At 58.3% G+C, this 13,069-nt stretch overlaps 2 protein-coding genes across 4 annotated transcripts; both read right to left on the bottom strand.

Annotated features, from left to right (window-relative positions):
• Window positions 1-218: 218 nt before the first annotated feature.
• Window positions 219-6,403, bottom strand: TRIM65 (tripartite motif containing 65). 3 transcript variants are annotated; one of them, XM_069482858.1, is made up of 6 exons: window positions 5,996-6,403; window positions 2,805-2,900; window positions 2,287-2,520; window positions 2,028-2,202; window positions 1,834-1,899; window positions 219-1,320 (listed from the first exon to the last, which is right to left on the bottom strand). In XM_069482858.1, exons 1-6 carry the CDS (start codon window positions 6,401-6,403, stop codon window positions 746-748), a joined length of 1,554 nt encoding a protein of 517 aa, XP_069338959.1. In that variant the 3' UTR covers window positions 219-745. The 3 variants fall into 3 exon arrangements, with proteins under 3 accessions (XP_069338959.1, XP_069338960.1, XP_069338961.1); XM_069482859.1 differs by lacking the exon at window positions 1,834-1,899; XM_069482860.1 differs by having other exon boundaries at window positions 2,287-2,900; window positions 5,558-6,051.
• A 1,504-nt stretch (window positions 6,404-7,907) lies between these two features.
• Window positions 7,908-13,020, bottom strand: MRPL38 (mitochondrial ribosomal protein L38). The gene is made up of 9 exons (XM_069481719.1): window positions 12,903-13,020; window positions 12,598-12,777; window positions 10,935-11,069; window positions 10,649-10,857; window positions 10,107-10,179; window positions 9,904-9,949; window positions 8,721-8,879; window positions 8,377-8,513; window positions 7,908-8,231 (listed from the first exon to the last, which is right to left on the bottom strand). The coding sequence occupies exons 1-9, from the start codon at window positions 12,967-12,969 to the stop codon at window positions 8,095-8,097; spliced, it is 1,143 nt and encodes a 380-aa protein (XP_069337820.1). The 5' UTR covers window positions 12,970-13,020; the 3' UTR covers window positions 7,908-8,094.
• Between the last annotated feature and the right edge of the window lie 49 nt (window positions 13,021-13,069).

Below are 13,069 nucleotides of genomic sequence, written 5' to 3' on the forward strand. Positions count from 1 at the left end.
TCGGGAGGCTGAGGCAGGAGGATCACTTGAACCCAGGAGTTTGAGGTTGCTGTGAGCTAGGCTGATGCCACGGCACTGTAGCCTGGGCAACACAGCCAGACTCTGTCTCAAAAAAAAAAAAAAAAAAAAAAAAAAAAACACCCCAAAAAAGAGAAAAACGAAACAATTTTTAAAATGCAGAAAAAAAACCTGTTTATAGAATATGACCACAGGGATGCCCAAAATAAAAGAGAACAAGCCAGGACTAAAGTATACCAAAAGGTTACAAGAAGTAAAGAGAGATAGACAGGGAGGAGACAGACATCTATTTAATGTCCCGTGTCCCTAGGGGTCCCTCTGCTGCACCCCCACGCTGACTGCTCCTTTGGTCCATGTTGTCTCCCTGGGAGGCAAGCTCGGGCTGATGTGTGTTTATTGTCCCACACTCGGTCCTGTAAGCCAGAAGTCCCTTGTGCTCTGCTCCAACTTCCAAGGCCCAGGCAATACCTAGAACTGAGCATTGGGGTGGCGGCTTCCCATTCTCCTAGTCCCTGTCCCCTTCAAAGAGGCTGGGAAGATGAACTCTGGGTTTATGCTTAACTCCAGTTTGGGGGCACCCCCACCACCTCTCTCTCACTCAGTCAACAGAGAGGCCAACAGCTGTTAGAGCTGTGGCCTTGGGTCCCCAGGCCGGGGCTGGACAGCTCTTGGGCACACAGGCATGGTGGCACCTGCCCCTGAGCCAGAGTTCCAGCCCATGCTTTCCTCAGCTGGGCGCCGAGGCCTCCTCCTGGGGCTCTGGAGGAAGTGTGGCCCCAGGCTGATGGCACAGGGTGAGGGTCCTACCCTCGAGGAGCCAGAAGACGGGGGTCAGGGGCTGGGTGAAGAGGGCATGGAAGGTGTGCAGCGGCTGGGCCTGGGGCTCCAGGCTGTAGAAGGTAAGGCAGCCTAAGGCCAGGTCCAAATCCACACCCAGGAGCCGCCCTGACACCGCGGGGAGGCGCTGGGCCTCCCCATTGTGCCAGGCCTGGACGCTGTCCTCCTGGATGCAGAGCCCCCAGGAGCAGGGCCCACGGCCGATGTTGTCCGTATGGGGCCCCAGCTTGCACCGCGTCAGCTGCGGGTAGGCGACACCCAGTGTCACTGAATGGTCCGAGGTGCGCACCTCCCAGTAATGCTGCCCGGCCCGGAAGCTCTGGGCACACTGCACCTGCCAGAGCTCGAAGCTGCCTGGCCTGGCGGGGCCGCAGGGCTGGCGACAGTGCTTCACCCGCTGGTCCTGGCGGGACAGGTAGAAGTGGCGGTTGGCGCTGACTGGGTCAAAGGTGAGATTGCGATAATCTGTTGGGAAAAGACAAGCAGAAATGGGCCAGGGTGCCATCCTGTCCAGAGGGGAGAGAATGCAACTGCAACTCCATTTATCGACTGCTACTGTCTGCCAGGCATGCTGCATGCTGAGCATTTAATCCTTGCTGCAACCTGGGAGGTGGAACCTTTTATTAGCCCCATTTCACAGATGAGAACACTGAGGCTCAGAGAGGCATTAACTTGGTATTAACTGGAATAATCATGAGGAATCGCAGGTCTGTGTGCCGAGACTTTGTCCTTAGACACTATGCCAGCTGTGTCTGCTTCAGAGTGGATGTGCACAACGGGTACATCTTACAACAGGTGTGCAGGGGGTGGGGCTGGGCCCAGACATCTATGACAAGGCAGTCATAGCATGTGCCCCCCATACTCACATGTGCACACCAACACGCACATGTGCTCACAGTGTACATACATGCACACGGGCATACACACGTACTCACACTTACACAGAAACATGCACATACAGGCACTGGGCCTCCTTACTCTGCCAGAGTTTCCTCCTCAGTGGACACACTGCGCTTGGAACCAGTGCCGGGGGCCCTGGGGCCTCTAGGGGAAAGCAGTGTTAGGAGAGTGGATGCGGAGGCCTTGGGGGAGGTGGCCTTATCCCGCCCCCACCCTGCAAGGAGGGACAGCCAGGCCAGGAGAGGCAGGGAGTGGTCTGGGGTCAGCCTTACTCATGGGACCCAAGTCTGCAGCCTTGGCTGGTGCCCCGGGGTGGCCCCTCTCTTCCAGGAGGAGGCCACACAGCTGGCTTAGCAACTCCTTCAGGTCACCCAGCTGTTGATCTTCGTCCCACTGTAGAGGGGTCAGTGGCTCAAGAGGCCCTGGGGGCTCAAGGAGCTGTGATTCCTGAGCCCAGAACAGCTGCTGTAAACCCGGTGTGAGGGGCAGGGAGATGAGTTCCCCCCAGCCTACCTCCCTGAAGCCTCGTACCTGCAGGAAGGTCCTGTCATCCACCTGCTCCAGGAGCTCCTGAATCCTGTGGCCATGGCGAGCCAGGGCCTCCAAGTGGCCTTGCAGCCGCTGCTCCTCATCCCGGGCCTGTGCCAGCACCTGTGTCTTGGCCACCTCGATGTCCCTCAGCACCACGGTCCGCCGCATCTCCAGGGCCTGCTGCAGGCTGCTGAACTTGCTGGAGACCGAGGAGGCCAGGGTGCAGGCCAAGCTCTGGATGGGCACAGGAGGGGCTTCAGGGTAGCCAGGGCCCTGTGCCATCCCAAGGCAGGCCAGGGCTGCCCAATGGGCTGAGGGCTGAGGATGTGGGAGCCAGGGTCCTGGGAGGCTTCCCGCTCGCCAGGCGCCCAGCTTCCTGCTCAGCCCCTCCCTCCCTGCTGCCCGGAAGCATGTTCCAAGCAGCTCACACCTGCTGCCCAGTGACCCCAGGAGCAGCCAGCAGCTGCCCGCAGCACTGTGTGAGGACATGGCAGGTGGAACACGGACAGGCCCTGTACCTGGATCTGGCTGCTTCGCTGCTGCATCTCTTGCAGCTGGGTCTCAGCCTGGGTGGCCTGCTGTTGGGTCACTTCTAGCCTGGCTCTCAGCTGGGCCTGTGGTGCCCGCCCATGGGACGAACGATGAGAGAAGGCCACGATTGGCTGTGAAGTCCCCCCTTTGACAACCAACAAACCCCTGCAGAGGCTGGGCAGCCCCTCCTCAAGCCACCCAGAGGGCTGGCACGCAGAGCACCAGCCTTGCTGTGAGCCCCGGGAGGCCTCGACAAAGCCCCATCCCCACCTGGAGCAGGTGGTGTGTGGGCAGAAAAGCCTCGGGCTGAGGACACAACTTCTGGTCCCACTCCTGCCTCTTGCAGGCTGAGCAAGCTGGGGCAAAGCTCCTACCCTCTCTGAGCTGTAACCTCCCCCTAGTCAATAAATGAGAGCAATAATTCGGGCTCAGGAGGCCTTGCAGGGAAGGGGTGACGACCAATGCCGCCTGAGACGTGGGCGGTCCAGTGCATAGTCTTTGGCCCTCACTTTGGGCATGAGGGGGAGGAGGGGCCCCATTTGGTCACCCCCCTCTGATTCCCTCAAGGATCAAAATGCTCACGGCAACAGGACAAACCATGCTGATGCCAGGAGATCCCAGTTCCTGCCCACCGCTAGGACTTGTTCCCTGCACCTGGTCAGGAGCCTCACTACCTCGCTTCTGCTCCTCCCAGCTACACACTGAGGTGGGGACCATTTTCATCCCCACGTCATGGATGAGTAAACAGGCTCAGAGAAGTTGACAATTTGCTCAGAATCCTCAGATCTTTCTAAGCCCGTGGCTTGTGTTTCATCTAGGCCCCCGCCTCCAGCATTCAACACATGACAAACGTAGGAGGCCGGAGGGCAGACTCTGCAGGGGCACCGGAACCTCCTCCAGGGACAGGCACCTGTCCCCACGCAGCCCCACATCCCTTCCCCTTTCGCTAGCAAAACCCCAGCTCCTTGGGAGCACGTGCTGTTGCACCTCGGTCACCACCTTCCTCTGCTTGGCTGTCATCCACTGGCCTCCCTTGAAAACCTTCACACCTGGCTCAGTCTCAGCAGCCACAGGGGACACCCTCCAACACTCTGGAGCCCTTTCCTTCACCCCATCTCAGCCACTCCTGTGACCTCACCCCGACCCGTCACCAGCTCTGAAATCTCTATTCCAAACACCGCTTCTCTGACCACCGCCTCCCACCCCTCTCACCTGCTCCAGCCTCCTCTGTCCCAGTCTCCAGCCTTAGCAGACCCCCAACCATGCACCCTCCCATCCCTTCCTGTCCATCAGGCTTTGGCCCCCGCTTCCTGTCCCATTCAGTGTCCCTGTGCCATCATTTTGCCATCATCCCACCATTCACTGGCCCCACCCCTCCTTGTCCCATACCCGAGTGAATTCAGCCTCTTGTCTTTGTTACTGAAACGGCTCCTGTCAAGGGCACCGGCCACCTCTACGGTGCAGATTCCAATGGTCATTTTTGTCCTCTTACTAAACCTCTCATCAGCACGGGCACCACCACCACGCTCTCCTTCCGCACTGCTCTGTCCCCTGGCGCCATGCCGTGTGCTGCATTTTCCTCCTATCTCCCTGGGAGTTCCTGCTTGGTTTGACTGCAGTCCTGGGCCTGCTCAGCAGGGGACCCCCTCCCTCCCAGACCTTCTCTACCTGCCAGTGCTAAAGAGCTCCTGAGCTCTTGACAGATGCCTAGGACCAACCCCGCCCCCCAGGTTTGTCCCACTGGCGACTCCAGCCCCCACATGTCCTAAAGCAAACCCTGCTCTCCACCCACACTTAGCACACAGTACACCTGGCCACTCACTTTCTCAAGACAGAAACCTGACCAGGCGTGGTGGCTCACGCCTATAATCATAGCACTCTGGGAGGCTGAGGTGGGAGGATTGCTTGAGCCCAGGAGTTTGAGACCAACTTGGGCAAGAGCGAGACTCTGTCTCTACTAAATATAGAAAAAATTAGCCAGGCACAATGGTGCCCCTGTAGTCCCAGCTACTGGGAAGGCTGAGGCAGGAGGATCGCTTGAGCCCAGGAGTTTGAGGTTGTTGTGAGCTATTATGATGCCACTGCACTGTAGCCTGGGCAACAGAGTGAGACTGTCTCAAAAAAAAAACCAGACAGAAACCCAGCTGTTTTCCTTGCTGCCCTCTCTGCCACCCCGCAAGTCCACTCCAGCCTGTGTCCCGCCTCCACAAGGCACTGACTCCCACTCCCTGTTTTCCGCCCCTCACCAGGGCCTTGTCCCCGCTGCATTCCTGCCCGGAACTCCAGTCTCACCTCCAGCCCCCTCCATATCCCAGCAGAGTGGTCACTCTCCATAAAGCCTAAATCCAATCATGCCACTGCCCTGCTTCCAAGCCTGCGATGGCTCCCCACGCCCTAGAGTAAGACCCGGACTCCTCACCATGGCCCACGGCGCCCTTTCCCTTCTGGCCCTGCTGCCCTCCCAGATCTGCCTCCAGGGACCCAGCGTGCCCAGTTCCTTCCCAGCCCAGAGCATGGCCCCTGTTGCCTCCCCAGGTCCCTCCCCTCCTGGCTGGCACTTTCTCAGCCCTCAAGTGTCAGCATAAAGGCCACCTCCCCTTCCTCCCCCTGGTCCTCTAAGCAGTGTCATGCTGTGCTTTCCTTACTGCACCTTGTAATAATGTATTCACCTCTTACTGGGACACTGATCTGGTTAGATCCTAAATCTCTTACAGGCAGGGAGCGTGTGTGATTTACTTACCAACATGCAGCCCCTGCCCATACTGTGCACACTGTGGGCGCTCCACACACTTACCATCCAATGAAAGTGTGTCCACGGAGCACCCGCCATACACGCCACAGTTCTCTAGGGCCTGGAGTAGAGCCGGGAGCTCACTGCCCAACATCCCTGGCTTATGCCTCCATCCAGGACACTGAGCATCTCCTGAGACCCACCCCTGGCCCTGGCGGGGCTGGTTACCCCAGTGTGATACACAAACACCTGAGTTCTTGTCACTAACTCTCAGGTTCTGGGAAGAAAAACATCTGGAAGCCTTCTCTAGCTGACACTCCCCGCCCGCTGCGCCGGAGAGAACAGGGCCCAGAGAACAGTCCCGGGTCCCGCAGGCGAGTCCCCCTGGCACTGGCAAGGCTGTGGCGGCCCGCCCGAATCCTGCCGGTCCACCCCGCGGCCAGTCACCTCGCGCTCAAGGCGCTCGGCGTCCAGCAGCGCCCGCTCGTGGAGGCGACACTCGTGCACGGTGCAGGCGCTGCACACGCAGCGGCCCTCGGTCCGGCAGAAGAGCTCGAGCGGCAGCCCGTGGCGGGGGCAGCGCGCGCCGGGGTCCGGGCCGGGGCAGGGGCGGGGGTCCACGGCGGGCCCGGCGCGCACCACCTCCAGCACGCCGCTGAGGGCCACGTTGCGGCGCAGCTCGGCGTCGTCGGGGAAGGGCTGGCGGCACTCGGGGCACGCCTTCCCACAGCGGCCCCACCAGTTCTGGATGCAGGCCATGCAGAAATTGTGGCCGCAGGGCAGCGTGGCCGGGTCCCGGTAGAGCCCAAGGCAGATGGCGCAGGTCAGCTTGTCCTCCAGCAGCCGCGCGGCCATGGCGGAGGCGGCAGGGAGGGCAGGCCCGGCGCAGCCGCCGCGGGGAGGAGCAAGGACCACGCCCAGGAAGAACCGCCAGCAGGGCGGGCGCGGGGCACGGGGCACGGCGCTCCCGTGGGCCCTTCCCTGGCGCCTTCTGACCCACCGCCACGCCACCCCTGTCCGCCTCGGCCTGGCTGAGAACTGGGTCTGGCTCTTGGTCCGCCCTGGCACCTCCACCCCGCCTCCCTAGACCTCTGACCTAGCTGCTGTGCTTGGGATCAGTGTCAGCCTCTGGAGACAGAAGGCTCGGGTACCCTGCCGGGGGCCTTCTGCTCCTCTGGGCCGGGCCATCACCCAACCTCACCTCTTCTGGGCTCCTCAGCTGTAAGCCAGGCTGACAGCATAGACACTCCCTTCCTGGGGCCATTAAATAAAACAGTGCATGTGGGAGGGCCTGGCATCCCCACACAGCTGGTGCTCAATAAATGCTCCCTCCTGACCCGAGGTGCTCTGCTGCACCTTTTCCTGGAGCTGGGTTTCGGGCACTTGCCAGATTGGGACTCCCTTCTCTGGGCTACACCTAATTCTGGTTCTTTTTAAGCAAACTGTGATGGAAATTTCTGGTGGCCAAGAGACAGACCAATTAACAGTGGTTTTTTTCAATGCCCCTTTGATACCCAAGCCAAGTTTCAGATGCAATCAGTATCCCCTCTCCTTGCCAGCCCTGTGCTGGGGAGGGTTCTTTGTCTGGAGGTCCAACCTGATCTGGAACCTCAGTATCTAGGAGGCAACTTCAGCATTTCCCCGGCAGCTGAGCAGAGCAGAGGGGGTCCTGACTGCTTACCCACCGCCTGCCTGGGCAGTGTGTGTCCTGCTAGGGTGAATCTGAGGATCGTTAACTCCTTTTCTTCTAGCCAAGCCAGGCTGATTTTGAGGCAGGACGTGTTCACTGCAATGCAACAAGCACTGTGTCCTACACGTGAAGCTTATCTTTCTGGGAAAGGCACACAGGCTCCCCCTGACCAGGTAGTAGGCAGCCTTCTCCGTTAGGGAGAGGAGAGAAAACACCTGACCGCCCAGCGAGGGTCCAGGGACCTCTGGCCCCAGAGGTCTCTGAGACTCGCTGCTGCCCCATGGGACAAGGCTCATCCCAAGCATGGGGTAGAGCAGGGACCTGCCACCATGCAGTGCTGTGCAGAGGAGCTAATGCTCAGGGCCGCCTGGGGCACACAGCTAGTACTCAATAAATGTTCCCTCCTGACCCCAGGTGCTCCACTGCACTTTCTCTGGGAGCTGGGTTTCGGGTACTTGCCAGACTCAGGTGTCTCCCTTCTCTGGACCATGCTGATTTTGCTCTACTGCCTGCTTTTCCTTCTGCCCACTCCTTGCCAGCCAGGGGGTCACAGGGCCCCTGACACCCTCAGAAGGCAGAGGCAGCCCTCTTCCCAGCCACGAAAGGCGGGGAATGCGCTCCACCAGGGCACTGTGGCTGCTCCTGGAACACAGACCCAGACCAGCCACTGCAGAAATCATCTTTATTCACAATCCCTGCCCAGACCCCGAGAGTCCCTTTTACTCCAAGCCCTGGGCCTGATGGGAGGGGCTGCCTCAGGCAGGGCCCAGAACCCCACAGCTTGACCCCCAGGAGCTGCATCTTCACTGTTCCTGCCGGCCCAGCCCACCCTCTGAGGTGGGGGCACTCTGGCCCCTCAATAGATGCCATAAGTGAGCTCATGACTGTCCCTGTACCGGTCCAGGTAGCGCAGGGGCTGCCGGTGGGGGAAGCGCTTCTGCTTGGGGTGGTAGGGGGGCGGCCGCACAAACTCAAACACGGGCTCCCGCATGTCTGCAAGAAGAGCAACGGGTACAGGGGTAGACTGAGTCAGGCCAGGGCCTGCCCATCCTAGGGCCTGCGGTGGCCTTAAGGGAGCTTCTCCCTGGCAAGGCAGGAGAGGTCTGTGAGCTCAGGCCCAGCCCCACTCTGCCCTTACCCAGAAGATGGTGGAAGGTGTGTGTGACGGACTCGTCCCAGCGGCACTGGAAGAAGGCCAGGCCAGCTGGAGTCATGGCTTCCTGGTGTTTCTTGTAGAAATCAAAAGTGTGGAAGGTCCGCTGGGCCAGCTGGTAGCTAAGAGAAGATGGAGAATGTCCAAGAGTAGAGGAAAGGGCACTGAAGTCCCCCCAGCCCAGGCAATCCTGAGCAGCCCCTCAGGGTCTGCCAGCATCCTGCTCTTCTGCCAATCTCAAGGCCTATGGCAGGAGGGAGAACTGAGCAAGAGCGACCATTCTCGGGGAGCTGGTTGAGGCATGGGCTAAGTGTGTGGGGGTGGATTACCAGGGCGAGGGGCGGGTGTCCTCGGAGAAGTCGATTGGCTCGTCCTGCTTGAAGAGCAAGAAGGTGAAGCGGTGAAAGCCAGAGCCTCGGGCAGGGAAGGGGGGGAGGTAGGGACAGGTCTCCTGTCCTTCAGCCACCCTATTGCCCGGGATGTTGGTTCTGGGAGGAGGAAAAGCATCTGTTAACTGCCACTGCAGGGAGGCACCAGGACACCCTCACCACGAACCCCAGGGGCTGACGTAATTCCCTGGGAGAACAGACCCTAAAAGATTCCTGTCCTGTGATAAAGAAGGAGAGTGAGCTCTGGGGACATACTGCAAGCCTGAAGGGAGCAGGTGGGGCTCAAATGGGGAGGACGGGGTTCCAGAGGCCATCAGCATGATGGCAAGGCCAAGCAGCCCATTTACTAGGCCCTGGAGAGCTGGAGGGTCTGCCGTGTCATTTGGGCTGGAAAGCCACGACATTTTTGGGCTGCTTCTCTCTGTTTTCTGAAGGCTCTGGGGTCTTGTCAGGGAGTGTGTGCCCTGCCTGGCACTGGGGTGGCCACTGTAGCTGCCCCAGGCACAACTCCCCAGAGTGTTCTGCTGCATAGGTTGGTAAACGCAGGTGAATAAAAATGACAGAAACCAGTCTCCCAGTCACTGAACCAATTACCTAGAAGTCCAAAGCTGGGGTTACCTGCCTGACTCTGCCCCCTGGCCTGGTGCTCAGAGCCAAAAGCCACTGAGAAAACAAAAGGCAGCCCGGGCTGGGCGCCATGATGACTGCCCAGGGAAGGTATACCCAGTTCAATGAGCATGTGGAGAGATGTCATAGCTGCCACACGCCTCTCATGTTCCTTTTCCTATTTGACGGTCACAGCATGTTTCAGGGAGGGGAGTAAGGCGTGTGGCAGCATCACCTCAGTTTTACAGGCGAGGAAATGAGTTCAGAGAGATGAAGAAGCTTGTGGGGACTGGCCAAGGCCCACTGCCTACCTTTTCTTTTGTACGTGCCTTCAAGTGCACACCTGGATCCCAGGGCCCCCAACTACCTCAGGAAGGGTCACCTCCTGGGCAGGGAGGTGAATTCAAAATCCCAGTTATTCTATGGTAGAGCTGAGACTGAAACTCAGGTGTAGCTTGTTCCAGGCTCCCAAGGCCTCCTCATGGCCTCTGACCCAGCCCCGGCCCCAGATACTCACACCAGCCAGTGGATATACTCGGCATCTGGCTCCAGCAGGTGTCCATCTGCACACAAACATATTCTACTGACCACGGGCCTGCCACCCCCTCCCTTGCAAGGAGCCAAGGCTGGAGCTCTCTACTCCGCCCCTCCCCCAGCTCCCAGGGCCTTGGCTCAAGGGAGGTAAGGGACACAGGAGTCTTAGTGACCAGAGATGCCTACCCAAGTTAGTGAGCAGCAATGTCCACATGGAATCCTCTTCTGCTTCATAGGTCACCTCTGGGGCTTGGGCAGCCTGGCAAAGATAGAACAGGAGAGCTGTCATCCTACCAATGACAGACAAACTGTTGCAAACAATGTCTTTCTGAAGGGATGGAGCCTGAAGGTGCCCTGGAGAAGGGGGAGCCCACTCTGACCTAAATGCCACTGACAGCCCCTCGCAGAGGCAGGTGGACAAAGAGATGCTCACAGAAGGAAGCCTGCAGAGTTGCTTGGCCAGGGATCGAACCACAAAAAGGGCCGTGTGAAAAGGGACAGGGGCTGGGAGGACACTCCAAAGACAATGGGCCAGTTACAAGAATGTGCAAACATGAAACTTCTTTTTCCTTCATTTTGTATTATTTCTTTTGTAACTGTCCTATAATTCTTTCCCAGGAAACCAAAGAGACAGAGAACAAACCCTAACCCAGGAGCTATCTGTGACGCTGCAATGGGACGTGTCTGTGCGAACAGGGCAGAGAAGAGGGACACAAGTAAGCAGTTACCTCAGTCGGAGTCACCTCGTTGCCATAGTACACAGGCATCAGGTCCTCCTCATTCACAGCAAAAGCCACGTGAAGCGGGACACGGGGCACAAAGGTGGCGTCGTGAAACAGGTCTCTGTAGAGGCCGTAGTACTCAGCCAGACGCTGCTGGTGGTAGGGGCCGCAGGTTCTCTCCCACTCCGCCCGCACGGCCTCCAGTGGGATGCTGGCTGGGAAAGAATGATGCCAGCTGGGATGCAGGGTGGGGGCAGGGACACACCCAGTGCCCCTCCCCCAGGTGGCTCACCTGTGCGGAGACGGGCAGCCCGCTCCTCTTCCACATTGGCCCGAAGCTCCCGGATGACCCTTTTCCGTTCCAGCAGCTGTTGGGTCCAGCAGACCTTCGGTGGAGGCAGTCCAATATCAATCTTGTCTTTGGGATCTGGGAGGTGAGAGGTTTTGGAAAAAGCAGGGTCAAGTCTTCTTGGTTAAGCTGCCTGTCTCTGCATAGTCTTCTCACTCTGTACTCTAAGCTCTGCTGTTCAAGCTTTCCTCAAACTAAAACTTACCATGCAGTCTGCTTCCCAGACCTGAACACGGTCCAGTTGCTAAGTAAATCAAATACAACTTGAGATTGCCTTTTTCTGATCCCTGAATCACAATGTCTTATCTAGGTCACAACAAATTGAGGCAGATGGTCGTCCCAATTACAGTTGAGATCAACTTCAAGCCTATTCCCAGCTGGCCATGGATACACACCTATCCTGGGTGGAAAAAAAACAGCTAATGCTAGAAGGATCTGAAGAAGTGCTTTCTACCTTCTAATGGACAGACAATTCACACAAATCATCTGGAAAATTGTGGAAATTCAGATTCTGATTCAGCAGGTCAGGGTGGAGCCTGAGACTATGCATTTCTTTAAAAATTTTCTTTTAGACACAGAGTCTGGCTATGTTGCCCAGGCTGGCCTGAGTTCAAGTGATCCTCCCACCCCAGCCTCTGAGTACTTGGGACTACAGGCACATGGCTGAGACACTGCATTTCTAACACGCTCCTAGGCAATGCCCACGCTCCTGGTCCCGGAACACACTTTGAGTAGCAAGGCCCTAGAGAACTTTCAGCCCAACACCTCTGTCAGTTTACATACGACAGTAACACTAGTAACTAACATCTATCGAGCCCTCCTCAGGATTGGTATTAGTCTAAGAATTTCATTGGACTAATATCCTTTAATCCTGACAGCAATTTTGTGACAAAGACACAATCATTTTATTTTATGAAACTGAAGGTCAGAGACATCACCCCTGAGAGATTTAAGAGCTAGAGTTTAAATGAGGCTATTTAGATTCCAAGCTTGTGCCCTTAACCACCACAAAAACTGCTTCTATAAATGCTTTCAAAAAGGACATACTAAGTGTAAGTTCCTTAAAGGTTGGTTCCCTGAGTCACCTTGTCCAGGACTTTAATTCTATTTAGCAAAATATTGCACACGTATATGCCAGGCACTGTGCGGGGTGCAAAGAGACAATGGTGGGTAAGACAGGCAGGATCCATTCCTATTCACAGGGCGCTTACAATCTGGGGGGAGGCCGCGAAAAGAAAGTCAGGATACAGTGCGGCCAGAGCTACGTAGAGTATTTTAGGAGCACAGAGGAGTATGCCAAACCAGAATGGGGACGGTGGTCAAGAAAGAATTTTAGGAATATATATTTTAGGAGCTGGAACTCCAATAGTGAGGTTAAGCCACTTTCCAAATACGGGGAGGAAGCAAAAGGTGTCAAAAACCCTGCCGTGATTAAACGGCCGACAGGGCACATAGGGGTGCGGGCGCCCCGCCTCTCCCAACCAGCGTACACTGGGGCGCAGGCAAGGCCCGCTTAGTGTCCGCTTAGTGCCCGGGGAAAACGCCGGCGCCCCCCGCCCCCACTTCGGAGGCCGGCGGCCGCGGCCCCTCTCGAGACGCCCCGCACCTGTCTCCTCCACAAAATGCTCCCGGTAGGTCCGCCACCAGTGCGAGGCCCGCGCCTCCTGCTCCGCCCGGCGCCGGTAGCGGTCGAAGCTCCGGTACTTCTCCAGCCGCTCCAGGTCGCTCACATCGATGTCCTGGTTAGGCATTGGCCCCAGCGGGGCGGCCCGGCGGCTCAGGGCGGCTGTGGACACGGAGCGGACGTCAGGCCGGATCTGGCCCGCAGGACATGAGGACAGGCGCCGGCTCGAGCCCCAGGGTTCGGGATATAGGGGACCTCCAGGAGCTCCCCAGCCCCAGACCCCTCACCCGAGGTGCTGAAGCCCCGCCAGCGTCGGCATCCGTACAGCGCGGCTCGCCAGCAGGGCGCCGCCATCTTCCCTCAGGCCGACGTCGCCGCCGCGGCCGCGCCAGGACCCGAGCAGAGGTGGCCGGAGCAGCGCCTGAGTGCGCCGCGGCAGGCCCCGCCCCGCGCC

Source organism: Eulemur rufifrons, chromosome 9 (assembly GCF_041146395.1).
Source record: "Eulemur rufifrons isolate Redbay chromosome 9, OSU_ERuf_1, whole genome shotgun sequence".
NCBI lineage: Eukaryota > Metazoa > Chordata > Mammalia > Primates > Lemuridae > Eulemur > Eulemur rufifrons.

What these genes read in the sequence shown, in the direction of transcription:
- TRIM65 (XM_069482858.1), bottom strand. Translation starts at nt 6,403, where the DNA reads ATGGCCGCGCGGCTGCTGGAGGACAAGCTGACCTGCGCCATCTGCCTT. An exon ending in CCGAGCGCCTTGAGCGCGAG is followed by an intron (nt 2,901 to 5,995) that starts GTGACTGGCCGC and finishes CGGGCACCACAG; the next exon opens with GCCCAGCTGAGAGCCAGGCT. An exon ending in TGCAGACTTGGGTCCCATGA is followed by an intron (nt 1,900 to 2,027) that starts GTAAGGCTGACC and finishes GCTTTCCCCTAG; the next exon opens with AGGCCCCAGGGCCCCCGGCA.
- MRPL38 (XM_069481719.1), bottom strand. Translation starts at nt 12,969, where the DNA reads ATGGCGGCGCCCTGCTGGCGAGCCGCGCTGTACGGATGCCGACGCTGG. An exon ending in GCATTTTGTGGAGGAGACAG is followed by an intron (nt 11,070 to 12,597) that starts GTGCGGGGCGTC and finishes CTCACCTCCCAG; the next exon opens with ATCCCAAAGACAAGATTGAT. An exon ending in ATTGCTGCTCACTAACTTGG is followed by an intron (nt 9,950 to 10,106) that starts GTAGGCATCTCT and finishes GTTTGTGTGCAG; the next exon opens with ATGGACACCTGCTGGAGCCA.